Source organism: Rhamphochromis sp. 'chilingali', assembly GCF_963969265.1.
Source record: "Rhamphochromis sp. 'chilingali' genome assembly, chromosome: 11".
Lineage (NCBI taxonomy): Eukaryota > Metazoa > Chordata > Actinopteri > Cichliformes > Cichlidae > Rhamphochromis > Rhamphochromis sp. 'chilingali'.
The window spans coordinates 18,591,670-18,614,124 of NC_137938.1; the positions used below are offsets into that span (position 1 = coordinate 18,591,670).

The following is a 22,455-nucleotide window of genomic DNA, read 5'->3' on the forward strand; positions in this document are numbered from 1 at the left end:
TAAGGAGATTAACGCTGACAGCACTAGTGGGAATCCAATGAATATGACTGCACATTTACACCGACATCATCCTAGTGCAAAGGCAAATGGAAGCAGACAAAAACTACGGAGCCCCGCAGGGGACATGGGAGAAAAAAAAATTAAGACGGACTTTTGCGAGATCTCGCAAAGCTACGGCGCCCCGCAGGGGACATGGGAGAAAAAAAATTAGGGAGAAAAAAAAATTAGGGAGAAAAAAAAAAATTAAGACGGACTTTTGCGAGATCTCGCAAAAGTATTGCGAGAGCTCGCAAAAGTATTGCGAGATCCCGAGTTTGTTTTGCGAGATCTCGCAAAACTCCAACAATGGCGGCAGCTACTTAGTTGTAATATTACTCTTTCTGGGTCACAAAATACACTTTTAAGATATTTTGAGGCGTGAATGTAGTTGTGTAAACGTCAGATACCTGCTCGGTTTACAAGACATCACATACTTGCAAAAGTGCTCCAACGTTTTTGGAGATCTGACACCCACTAGCTCGAAGCTAACGGGAGGTCGAGACCTACTACAGCCCGGAGGAACACCGCTTTCCCGGCACATCGTGCCTCGACCTCCCGGTCGGCTTCGAGCTGGCGGCCACTAGCTTGAAGCTAACGGGCGGTCGAGACCTACTACAGCCGGGAGGAACACCGCTTTCCCGGCACATCGTGCCTCGACCTCCCGGTCGGCTTCGAGCTGGCGGCCTCCGAAGAATGCGGCTAAAACTTTTGCGATACTTTTGCGAGCTCTCGCAATACTTTTGCGAGATCTCGCAAAAGTCCGTCTTAATTTTTTTTTTCTCCCTAATTTTTTTTTTCTCCCTAATTTTTTTTTCTCCCATGTCCCCTGCGGGGCTCCGTACAAAACAAACTCGGGATCTCGCAAAACTTTTGCGAGATCTCGCAAAACAAACTCGGGATCACGCAAAAGATCCTGCTCCTTTTTGATAGCGTTTCAGTTGAAGGGTGCGGTGCTACGGTACGGGGCTCCATACGGTGCGGACATGGAGGAGGATTTAGAACATTTCTTGCGGTTAAGAGAGGTCCCACACGACGACATCATGCACATGCAACAAGACAAAGTACGTATAAACAACAAAGCATTAAACACCGCGGTTCAAAAGGCGAGTAACTTGTTGAAAAACCGAGGTCATATATGCAGGCCTTTAATGTTAATTCTTGTAAATATGTTCAGGTTCATTAAACATAACTCGTTAAGTGCACATATGTTTTGAAATTTCAAATCGTGTCCAAATTCATGGGCTGCATCCTCCCGAGGACTCGGGCTTCGTGGTCTACGTGGGCTGGGTCCTCAGAAGGTCGGGTAGGCCGGAAGTAAATGGCTGGGGAAATTGGACGGTCTAGCCTTCTGATTAGCGTCACCGCTGTCTCGGTGGAGTGTAATAAGCTCGTCCGTCTGCTCCTTTCTATCTAAAATATAAGACGACACTGGAGTAAATTCTCGACCATCTCACACTTCTGTTTAATCAGTTTTCTGTTTGACGTTGATTAAGCGGTGTAAAACCAAGGTGGAACCCACCTGGGGGATTAATAAAGTTTTATTTTATCGAATTTAATCTAATAACTTTAATCTCAGCCAAACCGTTTTACTCACGAACAAATGAAACACTGAAAAAAGCCAAACATTAACATTTTTAGGTTGTCTAAGTGTTTTATATATTACGTTTAGCCTGAGTAGCAAAAGTCCGTGGTGATCTGAAAATAATATGCCGGGAGTTGTGCCATTCTCGGCGGCTTTAGTGACCCTTGAGCTCTTGGCTACCTATCGAGCTGGTGGGTAACAGACATCAAGGAAAACGTCGAAGCACTTTTGTAAATATGCGATATCTTGATAAACCGAGCAGATATTTCAAGTTTATACACCCACGTTCTCCCCTGAAATATGTTAAAAGTTTATTTTGTGACCCAGAAAGATTAATAACGGTCATTTTAAAACTTATTACTGGCTGCCATTACCGGAAACTGGAGTTTGGCTGGGCCGCACTTTGAATTCTGGGATATGGTGGGCCACGAAGCACACACCCGACCCATCCTTCAAATTCGGTGAAAAGTGAATGTTTGTAATTCTTTGTATTACACCCCCTGGCATATGTTAATTTTGTTCTGGTTGTATACATGTTCTGTATACTGTTTCTTAATAAAGTTCAATAATTTAAAAAAAAAAAAAAATCGGTGAAAAGGAGGACGCATTTGTCCGCTGCATTCGGAGGAGTTTACGAATTTAAAATAGAATCTTTGTAGAGATTGCCATAATTGTTGTACATTTCTGTGCAAATTTAAAAAAAAAGGAGTCTATGAATTTGGATCGCATCGCTGTGACATAATCGGTCTACAAAAGCGTCCTCAGGAGGATGCAGCCCATGGATTTGGACAATGTGATAAATAAAGTTAAAAAAAAAAGAGGTTGCAGCCCATGAATTTGGATGTTGTTATCTGGCTGTGCCATTACCATGGTAACATGGACACCATGGCACCAAATACTTGGTGGAACTTACCTTACTTATACCTTACTAGCAAAATATTTTTTAGTAACGTACTATATAAATATCTACTACTATTACTATACTAATACTAACACAGCAACAGTAAAGTAATAAGACAGAAGTTGACAGAGTAACTTTTGATAATGATCATGAACAGTGATTAAGAACTCTATTCTAATACAGTTAGTATTCCATGTGTGCCAGTGTGGCTTCCTAGAGTAAAAGTATATTAATAGCATTTCTCTAATGTTTTATGTCTGCAGGTGGATAAGGCAGTGCTGTTCGTCATGACTGATGGACAAATGGCAAAATACATAAGGACATATGGTGACAGAGTAGCTGTCCAGTCCTTCTGTCAACAAACTAAGTACAGCACAGATAAAGAGACTCTTCTGCAGAACCTAAGAGATAAAATTGCGACACGGAAAGTAAGATCAAAAACCAAAGGAATGCTGTGTGGTTCATCAGGTGTGTTCCACAAGCAAAGTGAAGGGATGGCAAGACAGAGAAATAAAATACTGCAGGAGAGAAGACCTGCAGAAAAATTGAAATCGGATGGCTTCATTTAAGCAGTAATGAATACCGTCAAGTGAGAACCAGAAATGGTGGAGGAACAAGACATGCAAGAAAGATGAAACACTGTTAACAGTTCAGTCCTCATCTGAAGAGGATTTTTCTGTCAGCATAACTGAAGAAGATTCACCGGTGACATTACTTGGATTTGACAGTGAGACAGATGATTTTGTCCCAGATCTACTTGAACATGGGGATTCATCTGACAGTGACACTGGCAAACAGGTTTGTTAAAATAAGAAAGTTATTATTACAAATAATGATCACTTTAAAGTTACTGTATTTTGTCGTGTTTAGTAGTGCTCGGTGGTAACATGCGACATTTTCTAATTTTGTTGTACTATTGTACTAGGTATGACTGTGCAACTGCAATAAAGAGTTGTCTTATTCAAGTGCTTTATGTACATCTACGAATATTTGCACTTCTGTAGGATGAAATTATTCCAGGAATTTGTTGTTGACTTGTGTGGTAAGGTACATTTAATACATCTGTGAAAGACTTACAGCTTTGTATTCATTGACATGTACAAAATGACTGGCTGCTGAAAAAATAATTGAATTATTTTCGTTTGTGTCTTGTGTTTGTTTTCTGGTTCACAGATTCACAATTTCCAGATGGAACACAATCCAAAAAAACTGAAATCACTCTGTGAGGCAGTGACAACACAAAGTCCAGGAAAATCCCATCATATGCATTCAACCCCAACAGACATTAAAAACACTGTCGTGGGACAGCGGCAGCAGACTGACTCAAGTGATCATGATTTCCCTGACCACTGCTCTGAAATTATTGATCTGACCAGTATAGTTCCTAACAAATCCTTCAAACTAGAGTCCCGGGACAAACTTCCAGAAGATTTGGAATTTTGTTTTCCACACATAGACGAAGCGGATACGGTTGTATGGAATCCTGAAGAGGATCTTGTCAGAGCAGATGGTGATGACACAGTCGTGATAACCCTGAATTATGTCAACAGTGAGGATCTCAGACGGGTAAGACCATGGACAGTTGTGGTTGATATGGTTTAAGTGTGACAAAATATGGAAATTTATTAATAATCAAATTCAGTAACTTGCATAGTTCTGATTTTAAAAAAAGCTGATCATGCATTCCTGCTTGGACAAAATTTAAGTATGTGTGTTATTTTCTGTAATATTCTTTTAAAAGAAATAACTTACAGTACTGTGAAACAATTGCTCGATTTCTATTAATCAGAATTCATCTCTTGTTTGTTTAAAACTTGATTTTTTTTTTGCAGCAATAATACAACATTTTAAGTAGTAAGAAGTACATCAAGATCTGATAAAAACCTGTGGAATTCCACTGTAATATGTCTTTTTACTCTTGTAAGTGAGACATGTAGGCTGAAAATAAAGAGGTGTATTTTTGTTCTATTTCTTAAGACCTATTGACATATTTTGCAGACTTTTTAAGAACATTCATGATTTAGAATAAGCCAAGGTAGAAGATTGAAGAAGAGTCTTCTAATCTTGAAGGGTTAAGGTGTCTGTTGTCAATTAATGCAATACATCCTTCTCAGAATGCTGACACAAATGGATTACCTATGGATGGTTTCCTGCTACCATTGTCTTCAGCTAATGGCTTGCCCACACCCCATATGCAGTCAATACAGGAGGAAGCACCCCAGATTGCACAGGTAAGATGGATCAATTCAGGCAACCATAAACACCTACCTTTACATACTGTAGAGATGCCAAAATTTCATGCTATTTTCTGAGGATATGGCAGTTTGTGGGTCCATTTGAATTAAAAGGATATTGTCAGTTGAGAGACAATTCCAGTGTTTTACATTAAGATAAGATTAAACAGGAAATTTAGTCTTGAAATCAAATTATTTACATAACACAGCAGTGAGACATTGTTTTGGTGTCACTATTGTGTTCTCTACCTATTTTGCACAGAAGTGAGTCTTCTCATACATGTAAAGAACACTTGTATAATTTTCTGTGAGGCATACAAGGACATCCATCAGGCCACAATGTTAATGTTATATATAAATTGTCAGTGCAACCATGGTTTGGGAATGTACAGCCCACTAAAATTAGACAAATAAATTTCAAACTTTTTCAGAACATTGATATTGTGTAATCTGTACAATTCATTTGCATTTCTTATGGAATGTGCATGTTTTGTCTTTTACTCAGGACCATGGACTGAATTTCATCGCACAAGGTTTGCCTTTAGATTCAAGCAACCAACTTTCCCCATCAAATTCAGGAGACCCACAGAGCCCCCTACATGTATCAATTCGCAGGATAAAAGTTGTTGATGATCTTTTGGCTGTATTTATGGACAGTCGCATTCTGAATGAGACTTTAAAGATGAACTTTGTAAATGAAAATGCTGTTGATGATGCTGGGGTGTCAAGGGAGGTTTACACTGCATTTTGGGAGCAATTTTTGGAACAGTGTGAAGGTGAAAATGAACGAGTTCCAAGGCTGAGGCCAGACTTTAGTGAGGCTGAATGGCAAGCTGTTGGGCAGATATGGGTGAAAGGCTTACTAGACCATGGTGTCTTTCCAGTGAGGCTGTCAAGGGCTTTCATTTTAGCTTGCATCCACGGAATGGACTCAGTTGATGTAGACATTCTGATTGCATTGTTTCTCAACTATCTCCCTCCTGTTGAGAGATCAGCTGTTGAGAAGGCGCTCCAAGGCACAATGGATGAAAATGATGAAGAGGACCTGCTTGACCTCTTTACAAGGATGGGTTCCCACTTCCTACCACCTAAGAACAACATGCAGCCTGCCATTGAAACAATGGCTCATAAGGCCATTCTCCAAGAGCCAAAGTATATAATGGATTGCTTCTCCACACCCATGGCACATCTGCAGCTAAAACTGGCAGACAAGGAAAGTGTGTTGTCTCTGTATGAGACAAAGAAGGCCACAGGCAAAAGACTAGTGCAGCTATTTCAAACAACAAAATTGATGCTGCCTCACGGAGAACAAATAACATTTAACCATCTTCAGCGTTATGTTAAAAACGCTGATGAAACCAAAGCTGAAAAAATCCTGCACTTCTGCACAGGATCTTCTGTGATATGTGTTGACAAAATTTTGGTGTGCTTTACCATTTTAATGCTGAAACTGGGCTCAACAGAAGGCCTGTTGCTCACACCTGTGGAGCTACCCTTGAAGTGCCATGCACTTACAGTTCTTATCCTGAATTTCGCACAGAGTTCAAGGTTCAAGGTTCTTTATTTGTCACATGCATAGTTATACAAGTATAACACACAGTGAAATGTAGCCTGACACGCTCCTCGACATGTGCAAAAAAATTGGGGGGGGGGGGGTGTAGAGGAAGAACATTTTATATATATATATATATATATATATATATATATATATATATATATATATATATATATATATGTAGTATATACATTGGGTGAATGTGCAGTAGTAGCAGCAAGCAGGTGAATTCTGTACATTAATATGAATAGACATCTGACTATTTTACAGGATAGACAATATAAACATATTTAAAATTAAAGGAATTGAAATGTACATTGTGCCTTGGTTTAGTGTCTGGAAGAGTCCTGTCTCAGTCAATTATAGATGATGTGAGCGGGCGGGTGTGTGTGTTTAGGGCACGGATGGCTTGGGGATAGAAGCTCCTCTTGAGTCTCTCTGTCCTTGCCCAGAAGATGCGGAACCTTCTACCAGATTGCAGAAGTTGGAACAGTTTGTTGCCAGGATGGGACGGGTCCTTCAGTATCTGCGCTGCTCTAGTCCGGCATCTCCTGGTGTAGGTGTCCTGAAGCGGGGGGAGAGCAATCCTGCAGCAGCAGCAGAGTTCGACAATGTCCTTTCCAGCAATTACTTTGAAATGGACATCATTTGAACTTGATGAGTGTACTAATGGTTACAGCTGTAACTGTTATTTGTATGATTATCCTTGAAGGAAATTGCCGTCCCGGGTTTCCTCCGTGGCGTGAGCGATAAGCAGAGTTTTGTCCTTTCCTTCTAAGATTCCTAATTATTTAAAGTAACACTCAGGTATGCCGTTCAGCTGGGTTAGTTACAGCGCCGGGAGCAGCTTGGGAGAACAAGGAAACACAGACTGCTTCAGGTTGCCTTCCCAAATCAACTCAAAGGTTTATTTGATACACAGCAGTTTATATAGAGAAAAAAAGGTTCGTGTGTCGGCTTTCCCAGTTCAAACCGGTACAGACTAAATAAGGAAACGTCTTCCTGCCTTCTGAGCAAAGTATCCCTTGTGTAGTTTATCAGTTCAGCTATAATTTATGATCATCCCAGCAAAATACACTCCTAGACATAAAATACAGAGTTCTTTCATTAGTGAATTCTGAAACAAACCACCTAGCCTTTAACGAGCCTTTTTCTAAGAGATAAGGAAGGGAGGATGGGAGTAAGGAAGTGGTCTCATCTCTGTGGTGTTTTCGACCTTGGGGTACCAGCTTGTGAGTCCTACACATTAATTCTTGGGTCACAGAGAAAGAGAAAAACAACTAGTAGATGGGCCATATTGAGTAACAGTTTTCCTGTATAAAACAATATCCTGTAAATGCTTACCGTGGTATCAAAATATCATAACAATCCTTGAGTTCATAAATTCTGTCTTGTTTCATTTTGTCATTGAAGCATTTGATATATTCAGCCGTATAACAAGCAGTCACAAATTTAATTTTCTGATGGTTTAGTTGTATGTTAGGTCAGATTTCACAAGGACTCTTTATTGTTTAAAATTCTTTGAAAATGACCGCATCTTTAACTTCTGTTGAAAACAAGGTTTGTGTTTAGCGTTAGAGAGACATATCACATCAAAATTTGCTGTACACATTGTCATTGTTTTCTTTTACTCCTGCCATCAGCCAGAATAAAGGCTCTCTTTTGTTTTAAGTTCATTATCCTCTCTCTCTCCTTGTCTGCTTTTGGGTACGTTCTGTCAACACACCTGCATACCCTGCAGTGACACACATTGGCTTGCTGTTTATCCATCTAGAATGTTTTGTTGTGAGTTGCCTAGTTTTGGGAGATATTAGCTGTAGAGATCTCTTCCTTGTTGAAAAACAACATGAAGCTACATAAGGTCTACATAAAGACATTGCTACTAAGCATTAAGTACCATGTGAAACAAGAGAAGGGTAGGCTTGTACAGTCAATATCTCTAAAATTGGGCAACTCACACTAAAACAATGTGGATTAAGGAATACTACAGCTAGCGAACAGAAAAATGTGTAAATTTGATTTTAGGGTGAAAAGTCCATTAATATTAGTAAAGAATGTCACTATGGTTGCGAAAGAAGTTATTGAAAGTTAATGATAAGATCCTGTTTACAAATTCTTAAAGCTGATGTGGCCTATAAACATCTTGTAACAATAAGTCCTATTTTCCCTTGATTAGCTTCCAAAATGTTTACTAGTTGTTTTGTTAAAAATCATATTGCCATCACAAGTTATTTTTTTTGAAAGGACTTTGCCATAATGTGACATACAGATGATTCACAATTCTTTATACCGTCTTATATAATTACAAATTAACAAGCAATGATAATCAGATTTAACAGTTTCTTGGATAAACAAGATTGTAGGCCAGGATTTCTAATTAGATTAAATAGTATATATTGTTAATTATAAAATATTGCTACATTTTTGACAGATTATGCACTTCTGACTACCCTTCTCTGAAATTAAAGTGCCTGGGAACACAGGCAGTCAATACACAGATGTTGTCGATATGCTTTTGTCATTTGCAATTTTTTAGTTGTCTGTACTACATAGTCCAAAAAAAAATTAGAAATTGATTAGATTTCAGTTTATTTGTCCGGTAGTTCAACAACACATATCATCCTTTCAGAAGTGGTGAGTTTTGCAAAAATAGCATTCGAATGTAACAGAACAGGTGGGTGCAAAGAATTTGTTATTCAGCTGATAAAATAAGCTTCAGATAAATTCAGTGACCAAAAAAGAATGTTTATATCTATTAGAAATTCTAAGAGTTCAAAAGGTCTCAATTTAGTTCTTTATTTTTTCAGTTTTGTTTAACCAACATTAAAAAAACTAAAGCTCTTCTGGAATCAGAATAAATAGTTAAAAAAAAAGAAGCAAAAATGACATAAAATAATTATATTTTTAGTCAGAGAAACTTGAGTTCAGAAAAATGCCAAGGTGTCCCCTCTCAGATTATGATGCCCCTTAGTACCATTTCATGTAGCCTGCCAATGTGACAGTTGGCGTTATGATATATATAAAGCAACAAGGCATAATATCATATCTCTTCAATTTTAAACAGTATTCTAGCCAACATCAACAACTAAACATTCCCATCATTAACAAATAGAGATGGTGTAAATAAAAACTCAACTCAATTATTACAAAATACTCAACATAAACCACCATTATCTGAGTAAACACTGTACATTAAAACTCCTAACACATTAAATTAAGACTTGTGTCTTATGTTTTGATCCATGTATCAAGCCAAATACACAGTTAAAGTAATTCGAAGTAATACACATAGACATGGAACTTGATAACATTTGACAGAACATTACAATGTTTTTGTGCTAAAGAACACTCAGAATATCATTAACAGGCAGAGACTTCCCTTTATACTTTAGTTCACTGACCCTCCTGGAACACAACAATAAATATTTCTATATAAGATATTCTCATAAATGACTGTGTACTAGAAAGCTTACAGTTTACAGTCTGTTTAACATCCAGAAGTTAGCTTTCTCACATATAGCACAGGTCAATTTTGAGAAATGTTCTCTGCTGCAGTGTATGCAATTTACACTAATGCCATGATGTTCTCTCTTAAATGCATGTACAAGTTCACAGCCTGATATGGGTCTGTTGGTGGAGTCAGATGGGACTCAGTCATGATGATATTGCACAGTTCATATACATCGGGGTCACATGGTTTGGTCAGTTGAAAAAACACTCAGTTTTACACATTTCAACATGTTCTTCTTCAGTGGGGCAAAGGAAGTCTCTTGTCCCGTAGAGCTCAGGTAATGTATACATTACATTAGGTCGACCACTGGGGATATTGATGTTTGTTGATGGCCTGATGGAGTGTGTATTCCAAACCTGTGCAGTGTCATCCAGCTCATCTGTTAAAAAGAATACAGAAATTTAAGAAATGCGATCGCATGTACATATATACATATACGCGAATCACGATGAGACAACTCACTCACTGAGAGGAAGGTTTCTTATATTTATGCAATTTATTATTTTTAAACAATCGTGTGCATTTTTGTAATCATGTACTTTACCTAATGCCATCTGTACAAGTGTTTCACACACTAACTACGGTTACTGTTATGCTGTGATATCTTAGATTAGTACTATTAGTCTTATTACTACCTGCTTGGCTCATCTACTCACCTCATAATAATCAATTTGTTTTATGTCACTGATCATTGTATTTTGTATTTGTAAGTTATTTTGATATCCCAATCAAAATAATTCCAAATTGTAAATAGTTAATATTATAGATAAGAAATTTTCATATGCCATGTCAACATAAACAACATAGATGTTAGGTCTGTGAAGGTTCTCAGTCATCCAGGTCATCGTAGTCAAAGGAGCTTGCAAAGAAAAGCGTCTGGACTTCTATAAGTTGCTTGAAGACGTTTCACCTCTCATCCGAGAAGCTTCTTCAGTTCTAAGGTCAAATGGTGGAGAGTCCCAGATATAAACCTAGTGGGAGTAACCCCCCACAGAGGGACAAAAGGACCCCCTGATGATCCTCTAATCGCCTGAGCCAAGGTGTGAAACTGGGCCTGGGTCCCAATCAGCCAGTTTCGGGTGTCTTCATTGTGAAACCTGGCCCCACCTTATCATGCGAATTCCTGAGGTCAGATGGCCCAGGATGTGAGTGGGCGTTAAGGCGTCTGGGAAGGGATCTCAAAACTGGATTATAGATGGCAGAGAGTTGGTGTCGTAAACCCCCGCCTCTGTTCAAAGATGGTCGCTCACAGTGGACATAGATGGCTTCTTTCACTCCTCTTTCAAACCATCTGTCCTCTCTGTCCAAAATGTGAACATTGGCATCCTTGAAAGAGTGTCCTTTATCCTTAAGATGCAGATGGACTGCTGAGTCTTGTCCTGTGGAGGTGGCTTTTCTGTGTTGTGCCATGCGCTTGTGAAGTGGCTGTTTGGTCTCTCCAATGTAGAGGTCTGAGCATTCCTCGCTGCACTGTACAGCATACACCACATTGTTAAGTTTGTGTTTTGGCGTTTTGTCTTTCGGGTGAACCAGTTTCTGTCTGAGTGTGTTGCTGGGTCTGAAGTACACTGGGATGTCATGCTTGGAGAAAACTCTCCTGAGTTTCTCTGATACACCGGCTACATAGGGGATGACAATGTTGTTGCGTCTGTCCTTCTTATCCTCCCTCGCTGGTGTCTGGTCTTCTTTTCTGTGCATCTTTGCTGACTTTATGAACGCCCATTTAGGATAGCCGCACGTTTTGAGTGCTTCTTTACATGTGTGTGTTCCTTCTTTTTTCCTTCAGGCTTAGAGGGAACATGTTCTGCCCGGTGGTGTAGGGTCCTAATTACTCCAAGTTTGTGTTCCAAAGGGTGATGGGAGTCAAAGAGGAGGTACTGGTCCGTGTGTGTGGGCTTCTGGTAAACTTCGATGTTGAGTTTGCCGTTCTCTTCAATGTGCACAGCGCAGTCCAGGAAAGGCAAACAGTCGTCCTTTGTGTCTTCCCTGGTGGACTTGATGTTTTTATCCACAGCGTTAATGTGCGCAGTGAAGGATTCCACTTCTTGTGTCTTGATTTTGACCCAGGTGTCGTCCACATATCTGTACCAGTGGCTGGGTACTCTTCCTTTGAAAGAGCCAAGAGCCTTCCTTTCCACTTCCTCCATGTAAAGGTTGGCTACAATAGGTGACACGGGGGAGCCCATGGCACAGCCATGTTTTTGTCTGTAAAAGCCTTCGTTGTACTTGAAATATGTAGTGGTGAGGCAGAGGTCTAACAGTGTGCAGATCTGATCGGGTGTGAAGTTGGTCCTGTCCTCCAAGGAGCCGTCTTCTTGTCCTCCCTCTAAGCCTGAAGGAAAAAAGAAGGAACACACAAATGTAAAGGAACTGAAGAACCTTCTCGGATGAGAGGTGAAACGTCTTCAAGCAACTTAAAGAAGTCCAGACGCTTTTCTTTGCAAGCTCCTTTGACAACATAGATGTTACTGTAGTCTTGGTTGTTGAGCTCTTCCTTAAGGCGGCCGATTGCTTAAACCTAAATTATAGTATTTACACAATTTTTCATTTCATTTACTCCCTGCTCCTCTCAACCGCTTCTTCCTGTCTTGTCTCTTTCTTCCTGCAAGTCTCTCCATTCCCTAAACCTGGCACAGGTCTCATCTCTCACAATACTTCGTGTATTACCTCTCTATCACTTCCTCAGTTTCCTTTATCTCTCACTCACACACACATGCATCCATGCACGCAACAAAACATATTTTATTAACTCACCTGGATGAGTCCCATGCAACAAAACTGAAGGAGGTTTTTGTCCAGAAACCCACCATCAAAGTACCCGTTGTCTCTGATGTCTGCAAATAAGGATAACCAGAACTCCAGACACTGGCTGCGAAGAAAACGCCACCAGTATTCAATCCTTTGATTGGCGGTACTTGCTCCCTCCAAGTAACTCTCAAGGGTGTCGTTAGGAGCCACGGGCACAAGGAAACGCTGAAAGCCTCTAACATGGCCATTTTCAGTTCCAAGATCGCCCCTCACAACTCTAGGGCAGCCTTTAAACGCTGCACCGCTTCTATGTAATACCCCCCGATCACTTTCGGATTACTATTTGTTGTGTACGCATTAAGCCAGATTATTTTTCTCGAGAAACCGTCAATACTACCATTGATACAGATACCATATGGCTTCAGTTTGTCGTAGGAGTCCATGTGCCAGATGAAATTCGGCCCTTTTGAAAAATAGTTCCTTCGCCTGAAACGTCTTGCTTGCCTCAGTGCGACGCCTCGGGGATCCAGCTCCTTCAAAACCAAGCGCACATCCTCTTTCCTCACGCGTAGTCCATGTTCCCTGCATTTAGCGTACATCCATCGGTATCCGTGAAGCTGCCCAGAGTACTGCAATTGGTTGTCTATAAATTCAACCAAGACGGCCAGGTCAGAGTACGCTTTGTGGCGAGTGTGTCCCCTTGCGCTAAGAACTCTCTTCAGATGTCTTTCGCTTATATGAAAACTGTGTCTACTGCAAAGCACAGTTTTAATGTCTTTATAGTTTAGTCCAAGCTCAAAGTAAAAATCTATGAATCGCTCAAATGGGTGTGTGTCCTCCATCGCTGTGGTTGTTTCTAAGGTTTCAGTGCTGATTTGGAGGTCCATGGTACAGACTTTTGCGAGATCTCGCAAAAGTTTTGCGAGATCCCGAGTTTGTTTTGCGAGATCTCGCAAAAGTTTTGCGAGATCCCGAGTTTGTTTTGCGAGATCTTGCAAAACTTTTGCGAGATCTCGCAAAAGTCCGTCTTAATTTTTTTTCTCCCATGTCCCCTGCGGGGCTCCGTAAAAAACAACAAGCACGCATGCTACAAACTTTACCCAAGTCATTTAGACAGCCGTTAGCACATGATTCTCCTTATGGGGACCTGATATGTTTAATATGCTGCTGAGAATATAGCCCAGAAGAAGCGTATAGTATATGTTGTGATATTTTGATACCACGGTTAGCATTTACAGGATATTGTTTTATACAGGAAAACTGTTACTCAATAAGGCCCATCTACTAGTTGTTTTTCTCTTTCTCTGTGACCCAAGAATTAATGTGTAAGACTCACAAGCTGGTACCCCAAGGTCGAAAACACCACAGAGATGAGACCACTTCCTTACTCCCATCCTCCCTTTTTCTTTATCTCCTGGAAAAGGCTCGTTAAAGGCTAGGTGGTTTGTTTCAGAATTCACTAATGAAAGAACTCTGTATTTTATGTCTAGGAGTGTATTTTGCTGGGATGATCATAAATTATAGCTGAACTGATAAACTACACAAGGGATACTTTGCTCAGAAGGCAGGAAGACGTTTCCTTATTTAGTCTGTACCGGTTTGAACTGGGAAAGCTGACACACGAACCTTTTTTTCTCTATATAAACTGCTGTATACCAAATAAACCTTTGAGTTGATTCTGGGAAAGCAATCTGAACAGTTTCTGTATCACTTTGTTCTCCTAACTGCTCCCGATATCGTAACTAACCCAGCTGAACGGCATACCTGAGTGTTACTTTGAATAATTAGGAGTCTTATAAGGAAAGGACAAAACTCTGCTTATCGCTCACGCCACGGAGGAAACCCGGGACGGCAATTTCCTTCAGTATAGCTTTTATTTTGGAAAGAGACATTTCTCTGTAATAAACTCTCTTTTCCAAAGATGAGTGATTCCTCAATCAGATAGATTTACTTTTTTTTATTATTATTTTTGTTGTTTCAGCAACATTAAATTTAAAAACTGTACTTTTGAGTTAAAATATATATTTATAATTTTAATAAATGACAAGTTAAAAAGGCATGAACATTTTTTGTATCGAAAAAATATAAAACCGTGACACCAAAGTATCAAACCGAACCGAACTGTGAATTTTGTGTATCGTTGCACCCCTAGTATTCACATAGTGCATAAATAGAAAAGCCACAAAACAACTATAAAGTGTAATTTGTACTATATACAAATGTACATGCTTGTATGTGTGTTTTAGAAGGTATTTATTGTGTGTATTGTTACGTGGTCAGTCACGTTTGTTTCCGTCATGGTCCAGGTGAGTTGGCTGTTTTTTTCATGTTCTCACTTCTGAGCAGAGCCTCTTCCCTGCCCCTGTTTGCTCAGGGGCTAACAACAGGCAGTATTTAGGACCCGTGTCCTTATCTATTTCTCAATAGTTTGTCAGCTTACAGGCTTGGTAACAGGCCACCTTTGCCCCTTGTAATTTATGTCTATGATTAACTTACATCCTTCTCCTTGTGCTCACAGTAGTTCCACAGTTCAGAACTGCCACTGTCTCCCCAGCCTTCTCCTTGCTGCACCTCCTCTAATATCTCTCTCCCTCTGTTCACAGTGCCACCTGTTTGAGACCTCCACACTCAGTAACTTCTCTAGTGTGCCCTTGTTTAAACTTTCACGCCATGCAACCTCTCCTTATGGCAATGTTTCATTTGACGTTTTTGCAGTAAAGCTTGTGTGAGAACAGTAACCTTGGCACTCATGATTGAATCTGCGTGTGGGTCCACGTTTGGCCTCCGGGCCCCGTTGTAACAGTTTCTCCTATAACAGAATCAGTCTGGGTTTTCACTTCGGGCTTAAACTGGACAACTGCACATTGATTTATTGAGAAGTACATTTTGTCAAACACAAACAATTTAACAAAAAAAAAATGTAATTTGTATGCCAAAAAGTAAGTTTTTCTACTTTATTTCAATTTCAAATAGCATTATCTGCTTTGCAGTTAAACTCATCAAACTTAAATTATGTTATTTGTATGTCTATGGGGATATATTCTGTGTAGGTCTTTAGTGCTAATGTTTTAGCCGTTGGCTGTAATGTTAGCTAGTTCATGGCTATAGGAGTCTGGGTCAGTTGTAACAGCAACAGTCTGGATTAGTTGTAACAATAATGCAGATGTTACAACTTACCACACTATTACTTTAACTTATATTACAGTTTTTTCTGATTGCTTAAGCACATTTTTTTGTAACTTTTGGCTAATTTTGCAAAACTCTTCACACAAATAAGAAAACCTGTCACCCAATAATCAAAACATTGTAGTTCTCTTGTAAAAGCAAACACAGCTGGATTAACTCTTCACACCTTCGTAAAAATGGTCTTTCCGTATCAAACAGTACACACAAGCCATCATCTACTAAGCACACAATGCGCCAACTGCACACTGATGATATGAATACAAAACACATCTGGCTTTTGCTTTCTCTGTGCACAAGGTAGGCTATGTCAGTTTGAGCTCATACTTCTGTCATAGATCCATAAGCATAGAGGGATCCAAACTTCAAATACTGGTGTTTATTCAAACACATCAAAACAAACACAAGTGTTTATTTCCAAGTATAGGATTACAGTTTTTTCTGATTGCTTAAGCACATTTTTTGTAACTTTTGGCTAATTTTGCAAAACTCTTCACAGAAATAAGAAAACCTGTCACCCAATAATCAAAACATTGTAGTTCTCTTTTTTTTTTTTTTTTTTACATAAAGAAATGTATTTGGTGCACATAAAATAAAAAATTAACTATTTTACATGTTGTACAAGTATTTTTGTACCTTTGGGTTTTATTATTATTATTATTATTTTTTTTTTTTTTGTTTTGTTTATTTTATTTTCACTTACTGAATACGGGACAGACTTGACTGGGGGAAAGAAGGGGAGAAAGAAAGAGGGAAAGAGAAACAGCTGAGAAGAGGGACGGGGGAGAAGGGCAAAAGACAAAAACCAACAGAACGGGCAGAGAAAAAAAAATGCATATGCACATTGTAGTTCTCTTGCAAAAGCAAACACAGCTAGATTAACTCTTCACACCTTCGTAAAAATGGTGTTTCCGTATCAAACAGTACACACAAGCCATCATCTACTAAGCACACAATGCGCCAACTGCACACTGATGGTATGAATACAAAACACATCTGGCTTTTGCTTTCTCTGTGCACAGGGTAGGCTATGTCAGTTTGAGCTCATACTTCTGTCATAGATCCATAAGCATAGAGGGATCCAAACTTCAAGTACTGGTGTTTATTCAAACACATCAAAACAAACACAAGTGTTTATTTCCAAGTATAGGATTATTTGCAATCGCCATAATGACTATATGGGTTACTTGGTCTGCAGTGAACATGCTTCCTCTGCCCCCAGCATCTGGTCATCTAGCAATTCTGTAAAGTAACAATTTCAGTATTTTTACATCAATGGTATTGGTGTGTTTCTCATTGGCATATGGCAGTGCTACAAATCTTTGTGCGAAGTGACTGTACTAACCGATTCTCATTTCAAGATGTCCTTATGGTACTTGCTACAGTGTAGCGGCTCGAGTTAGGCTGGACCCGTTGGCCAGCTACCCTCAGGGTCATTCCACGGTTAATTACATGGTCCACTATTGTAGCTCTGATGTCATCAGCAATTCTATTTCTTACTCTTCCTACCCTTCCTCTCCCCCCCTCCTCGTCTTCCTCTTGCTCCTCCTTGTCCTTGTCGTCCTCTTCATCCTACTTCTTCACCTCCACGTCCTCTTCCTCGGCCTCCTCTACTTCTCACTCTTTCTGCTCCCTCCATTGTACTCCGCACACACAGCTTACCTGTATTATAGTGCTTAGGCTGATTGCAAAGTGGACTAATTATCTAAAACAGTCTTCACATGTGAAAGTGTGCCAGACAGTTGACAAATTAGTGTTAATGATAGCCATACATGTGTATACTTTTGCTAGGAGTGTGTTGGAAATTTGGTAATTGAGTGTTGTGCAGTGAATTGTGCCTACAGTTTTGCAAAGTGTGTGTTACAAAATTGCAAACTGAGTGCAAAGCAGTTTTTGTGCTTTTAGTTTTGCAAACTCAGTGAGTGGTTTTGCTATAAGTCTGAATAGTTTTAGAGATTGTGCTACAGGAATCACAGTTAGGGTTTAAGCATTCAGAAAAAACTGTAAACAAGTTGGGGCAATGACATCAGCAGAGAGAGGTCCACTGGTCACTTTTGTATATGCGGTTAATGCCATTGGCAACACAATTCCTCCACTGTTTGTGTTCCCACACATACATTATGCAGACCACTGTGTCAGAGATGGACCAGTAGGAAGTACTGGTAGTGGAAATAAATCAGGATGGGTGTGAGAAACAGATTTCCTCATCTTCCTGAAGCACTTTGCAAACCACACCAAGGTAAGCCATGATAAAAAGTAATGGAATTGCGATGCTGGTGAACAACTACATTTTTTCAGCTTCATTGTTATGTTCAAAATTGGTGCAAGAGTTGTAGGTTATAATGCCCACTGAGCCAATGAGGCCAAACTCAAGAAAGACCAACCAAAATTAATGAAATATTCAGTTGCAGAAAATTCCATAATTTGTCTTTTTTGGGGGGTTGGAATATGTTCAAAAGCTAGATTTCTGCATTCTGTCACACACACACAGCTACATAAATGGATGTAAGTGCATCCATGTGTTGAATAAACAAAGATTACATGTTAATGTTTTGTTAGTACCCTTATTTCATCGTGTTACATTTTACCCCAGGATATGTTACAACTAACCCAGACTATGGGGTTAATTGTAACATTTCACTCTTTGTGTCACTCTTTGGCATCCTCCTTGTGTAAATCTCATTCTCTCGCTCATCTCAAACTTGCACTGTTGCTATATTTTTCTCTATCCAGGATTATATAAACTCATATTCCCAGCGCAGTGGGCCAGGTAGAAGATTTTCTGGTTGGTGGGGGTATATTGCCCACCCCTTGGCTGATAGTGTTCCTGTGAGTATATTTATTTATTTATTTCTTTTGCCTGTCCCGTTTGGCTCTTTTGCCATCAGAATTATTGTCTAAAGGCGAAGAAAGATGCCCAACGGATTTACTTTACCAAATGGACCATCCCAGCCTTGCCGTAATGGTCTATTTGATTCACCCTTTGTTGTTTATTTTATTTTTTATTTTCACTTGCTAGATACGGGACAGACTTGAATGAGGAAAAGAAAAGGGAGAAAGAAAGAGGGGGAAAAAAACAGCGGAGAAGAGGGACGGGGATAAAGGGCAAAAAACAAAAACCAACAAAATAAGCAGACAAAAATACATATATCAATCACCTGGATCACCTGTTGAGAAAGAAAAAAGAAAACAAGCATTTAACAAGGGATAAACAACATCATGATGATCTATGGGAATATAACAGTAAATACTAAGTGTTAAACATTATTGTGCAGCACGTAAGATCGACAGCGCACAGTGTGCTTTAACGTAGGAGCCACAAAGGGTGTATTTTGTGTGTGTGAGCACCGGTGTGTACAACTGTGAGCATGAACGCGCTTGTTTTTAAAAGGTTCCTTCATGTAATGATCTGCTAGAAGGTGTGGGGGGGCCACAGCCCCGTCCTCCAGGGCATGAAGCAGGTATGGAGGAGATCAAAACTCCAGACATCCAGAGGCCCTCAGAACACAAGAGACCACGGAAGACCAACAGAGGGGCAGCCGCGCCACTGTCCCAGAAAGAGCTGAGGAGAGTCCCAGATGAGGGCTCACTCAGCAGCCGCGGAGCAGAAGCCACGGGGAGTTGCAGTGACGTGCCCGTGAGCTCCGCCGGCAGCCAGCTGTGCCAGAGTGACCGAGCCCCAGGCAGAGAGGCCGAGGGCACCCCACCCCCAAAGTGGCCCAAGCGAGCCCCAGGCTCCAGGCCCTGATAAGCAGCCACCAAGGAGTGAGCCGGTGTGTACCTGGACGCCCATCCCCGGACACAAAGACCCACCAACGCACCGATGTCTGAGGGCTGAGGGGAAGTGGTGGGGGGAGATAGGCCTCCATGCCTTGGAGGGCCTGAGATGTCCCCAGAGAGGTGGCGTCTGATACCCGACCTGATATATGGACACAGACATACAGGCACACACAGATACAAACATCCATTCCCACCCTCATGCTCTCATATGCAATTACTCAACACTCACCCAACGTGGAGACAGACACAAAGAGACACTGTACACACGATCACACTCCCCAAGCGTACTCTGCCGATTACAAGATGAACTGCCAACTCTTGAGCCATGATGTTGTTCAAAGGTTTTTAGTGAATGTGTTTCTTTTAGTAGTCCTGTATACAAAGCATTACGTCCGAAGTGGATTACAGTTTTTTCTGAATGCTTAAACCCTAACTGTGATTCCTGTAGCACAATCTCTAAAACTATTCAGACTTATAGCAAAACCACTCACTGAGTTTGCAAAACTAAAAGCACAAAAACTGCTTTGCACTCAGTTTGCAATTTTGTAACACACACTTTGCAAAACTGTAGGCACAATTCACTGCACAACACTCAATTACCAAATTTCCAACACACTCCTAGCAAAAGTATACACATGTATGGCTATCATTAACACTAATTTGCCAACTGTCTGGCACACTTTCACATGTGAAGACTGTTTTAGATAATTAGTCCACTTTGCAATCAGCCTAAGCACTATAATACAGGTAAGCTGTGTGTGCGGAGTACAATGGAGGGAGCAGAAAGAGTGAGAAGTAGAGGAGGCCGAGGAAGAGGACGTGGAGGTGAAGAAGTAGGATGAAGAGGACGACAAGGACAAGGAGGAGCAAGAGGAAGACGAGGAGGGGGGGAGAGGAAGGGTAGGAAGAGTAAGAAATAGAATTGCTGATGACATCAGAGCTACAATAGTGGACCATGTAATTAACCGTGGAATGACCCTGAGGGTAGCTGGCCAACGGGTCCAGCCTAACTCGAGCCGCTACACTGTAGCAAGTATCATAAGGACATCTTGAAATGAGAATCGGTTAGTACAGTCACTTCGCACAAAGATTTGTAGCACTGCCATATGCCAATGAGAAACACACCAATACCATTGATGTAAAAATACTGAAATTGCTACTTTACAGAATTGCTAGATGACCAGATGCTGGGGGCAGAGGAAGCATGTTCACTGCAGACCAAGTAACCCATATAGTCATTATGGCGATTGCAAATAATCCTATACTTGGAAATAAACACTTGTGTTTGTTTTGATGTGTTTGAATAAACACCAGTATTTGAAGTTTGGATCCCTCTATGCTTATGGATCTATGACAGAAGTATGAGCTCAAACTGACATAGCCTACCTTGTGCACAGAGAAAGCAAAAGCCAGATGTGTTTTGTATTCATACCATCAGTGTGCAGTTGGCGCATTGTGTGCTTAGTAGATGATGGCTTGTGTGTACTGTTTGATACGGAAAGACCATTTTTACGAAGGTGTGAAGAGTTAATCCAGCTGTGTTTGCTTTTACAAGAGAACTACAATGTTTTGATTATTGGGTGACAGGTTTTCTTATTTGTGTGAAGAGTTTTGCAAAATTAGCCAAAAGTTACAAAAAAATGTGCTTAAGCAATCAGAAAAAACTGTAACAGGCAAGCCACACCTATAACTCGTGTTTTTTTTTTTTCTCAGTAACATTATCCATGCTCGACGGCAGTGTCTTCCCAGGCCTGGGGCAGGACTATCTGACAACCGAGGTCAATATGTTCTTGCTTCCTGTGCAGGAAAATGATGGGGAGGACCAAAGCAGGTTACAAAAAGATTTATTTTCATAAGGTAAACTCAAGTGACCTCTCATGTGTTGTGTGAAAAATAAATGAATATTTGTATGTTGTTTATGGTCAGGAACGTACCCACTGTTCTCTCTGCTCCCCGGCTATAGAGGACACCCGACCTTCTCCACCATGGTTTCAAAACTCTGCAGCCAAATACTGGCCATGCCCCGCTGTCAGCTGTCACACACTATTCTCACTGAGAAAAACTGGTAAACATCATATCAGTACTATTTATACGCAAACGATCCGTGGGAATAAAGCAAGACAACCAAGTATAAATGAGGAAATACATCCTGCACTCAGGTTGAGAATCAATTTTACGTTTTAAACTGTTTTGCTCAACAAAGCCATCATAAATATAATTATTTTTGAACTCCCATAGAAACAGTTTCTATTCCCTGTGGAAGAAATGCCAAATTTCTATTAGAGATGAGGGGTCTCTCTCTGTTCCCCTTTACTTTCAGTGACTACAACCTGCTGGGTTTTTTTACAACAGAAAATGAGCGCTGGTTGTTTGCTGTGAAATAGTTTTCTGAGGCATGGTGAAACCTGCTGCATGTACCTGCAAGCACAAAACTTTCAGAGTGGTGTAAAATATTTCTTGCTGTGGGATATCAGGGTTTTTTTTTCTCAACATGCTTAAAACAATATCAACTGAAAATTAAATACTACAGTGAAAAGAAACATATATTTCCAATCCATATAGGCATGGGAAGTAAAAGTGTTAATAAGTAAGGTTGTTGCAGAAATACATACTATTTGGATTTTTTTTTCTTTTTATTATGTCACCATAATTTTGTGAAATCTTGAGACATTGTTGGGATTTCGTTTAAGTTTATCCCTCTGTTTCCTGTCTTAACTTTCTTTGTTTTCACAGGTTTCACTATGCAGCTCGTATCTGGGATGGTGTGAAAAAGTCCTCTGCCCTCTCTGAATACAGTCGTCTGCTCTGCTGACACGTGTTTAACTGCTCTTATGTACAGTTTTATTTCACTGATCAGATCACACAAAGACGAAAGAAGTGCAGCTGAATGGGATGTTTGAAAAAAACATCAAAGGGGCATAA

General features: G+C 40.2%; 1 protein-coding gene across 1 annotated transcript; it reads left to right on the forward strand.

Annotated features, from left to right (window-relative positions):
* Nucleotides 1–2,589: 2,589 nt before the first annotated feature.
* Nucleotides 2,590–22,345, forward strand: LOC308405543 (uncharacterized protein; the record flags this gene model as incomplete). The annotated part of the gene is made up of 6 exons (XM_080896214.1): nucleotides 2,590–3,320; nucleotides 3,448–3,564; nucleotides 3,696–4,088; nucleotides 4,637–4,753; nucleotides 5,262–6,256; nucleotides 22,267–22,345. The coding sequence occupies exons 3-6, from the start codon at nucleotides 3,711–3,713 to the stop codon at nucleotides 22,343–22,345; spliced, it is 1,569 nt and encodes a 522-aa protein (XP_080752340.1). The 5' UTR covers nucleotides 2,590–3,320; nucleotides 3,448–3,564; nucleotides 3,696–3,710.
* Nucleotides 22,346–22,455: the final 110 nt, after the last annotated feature.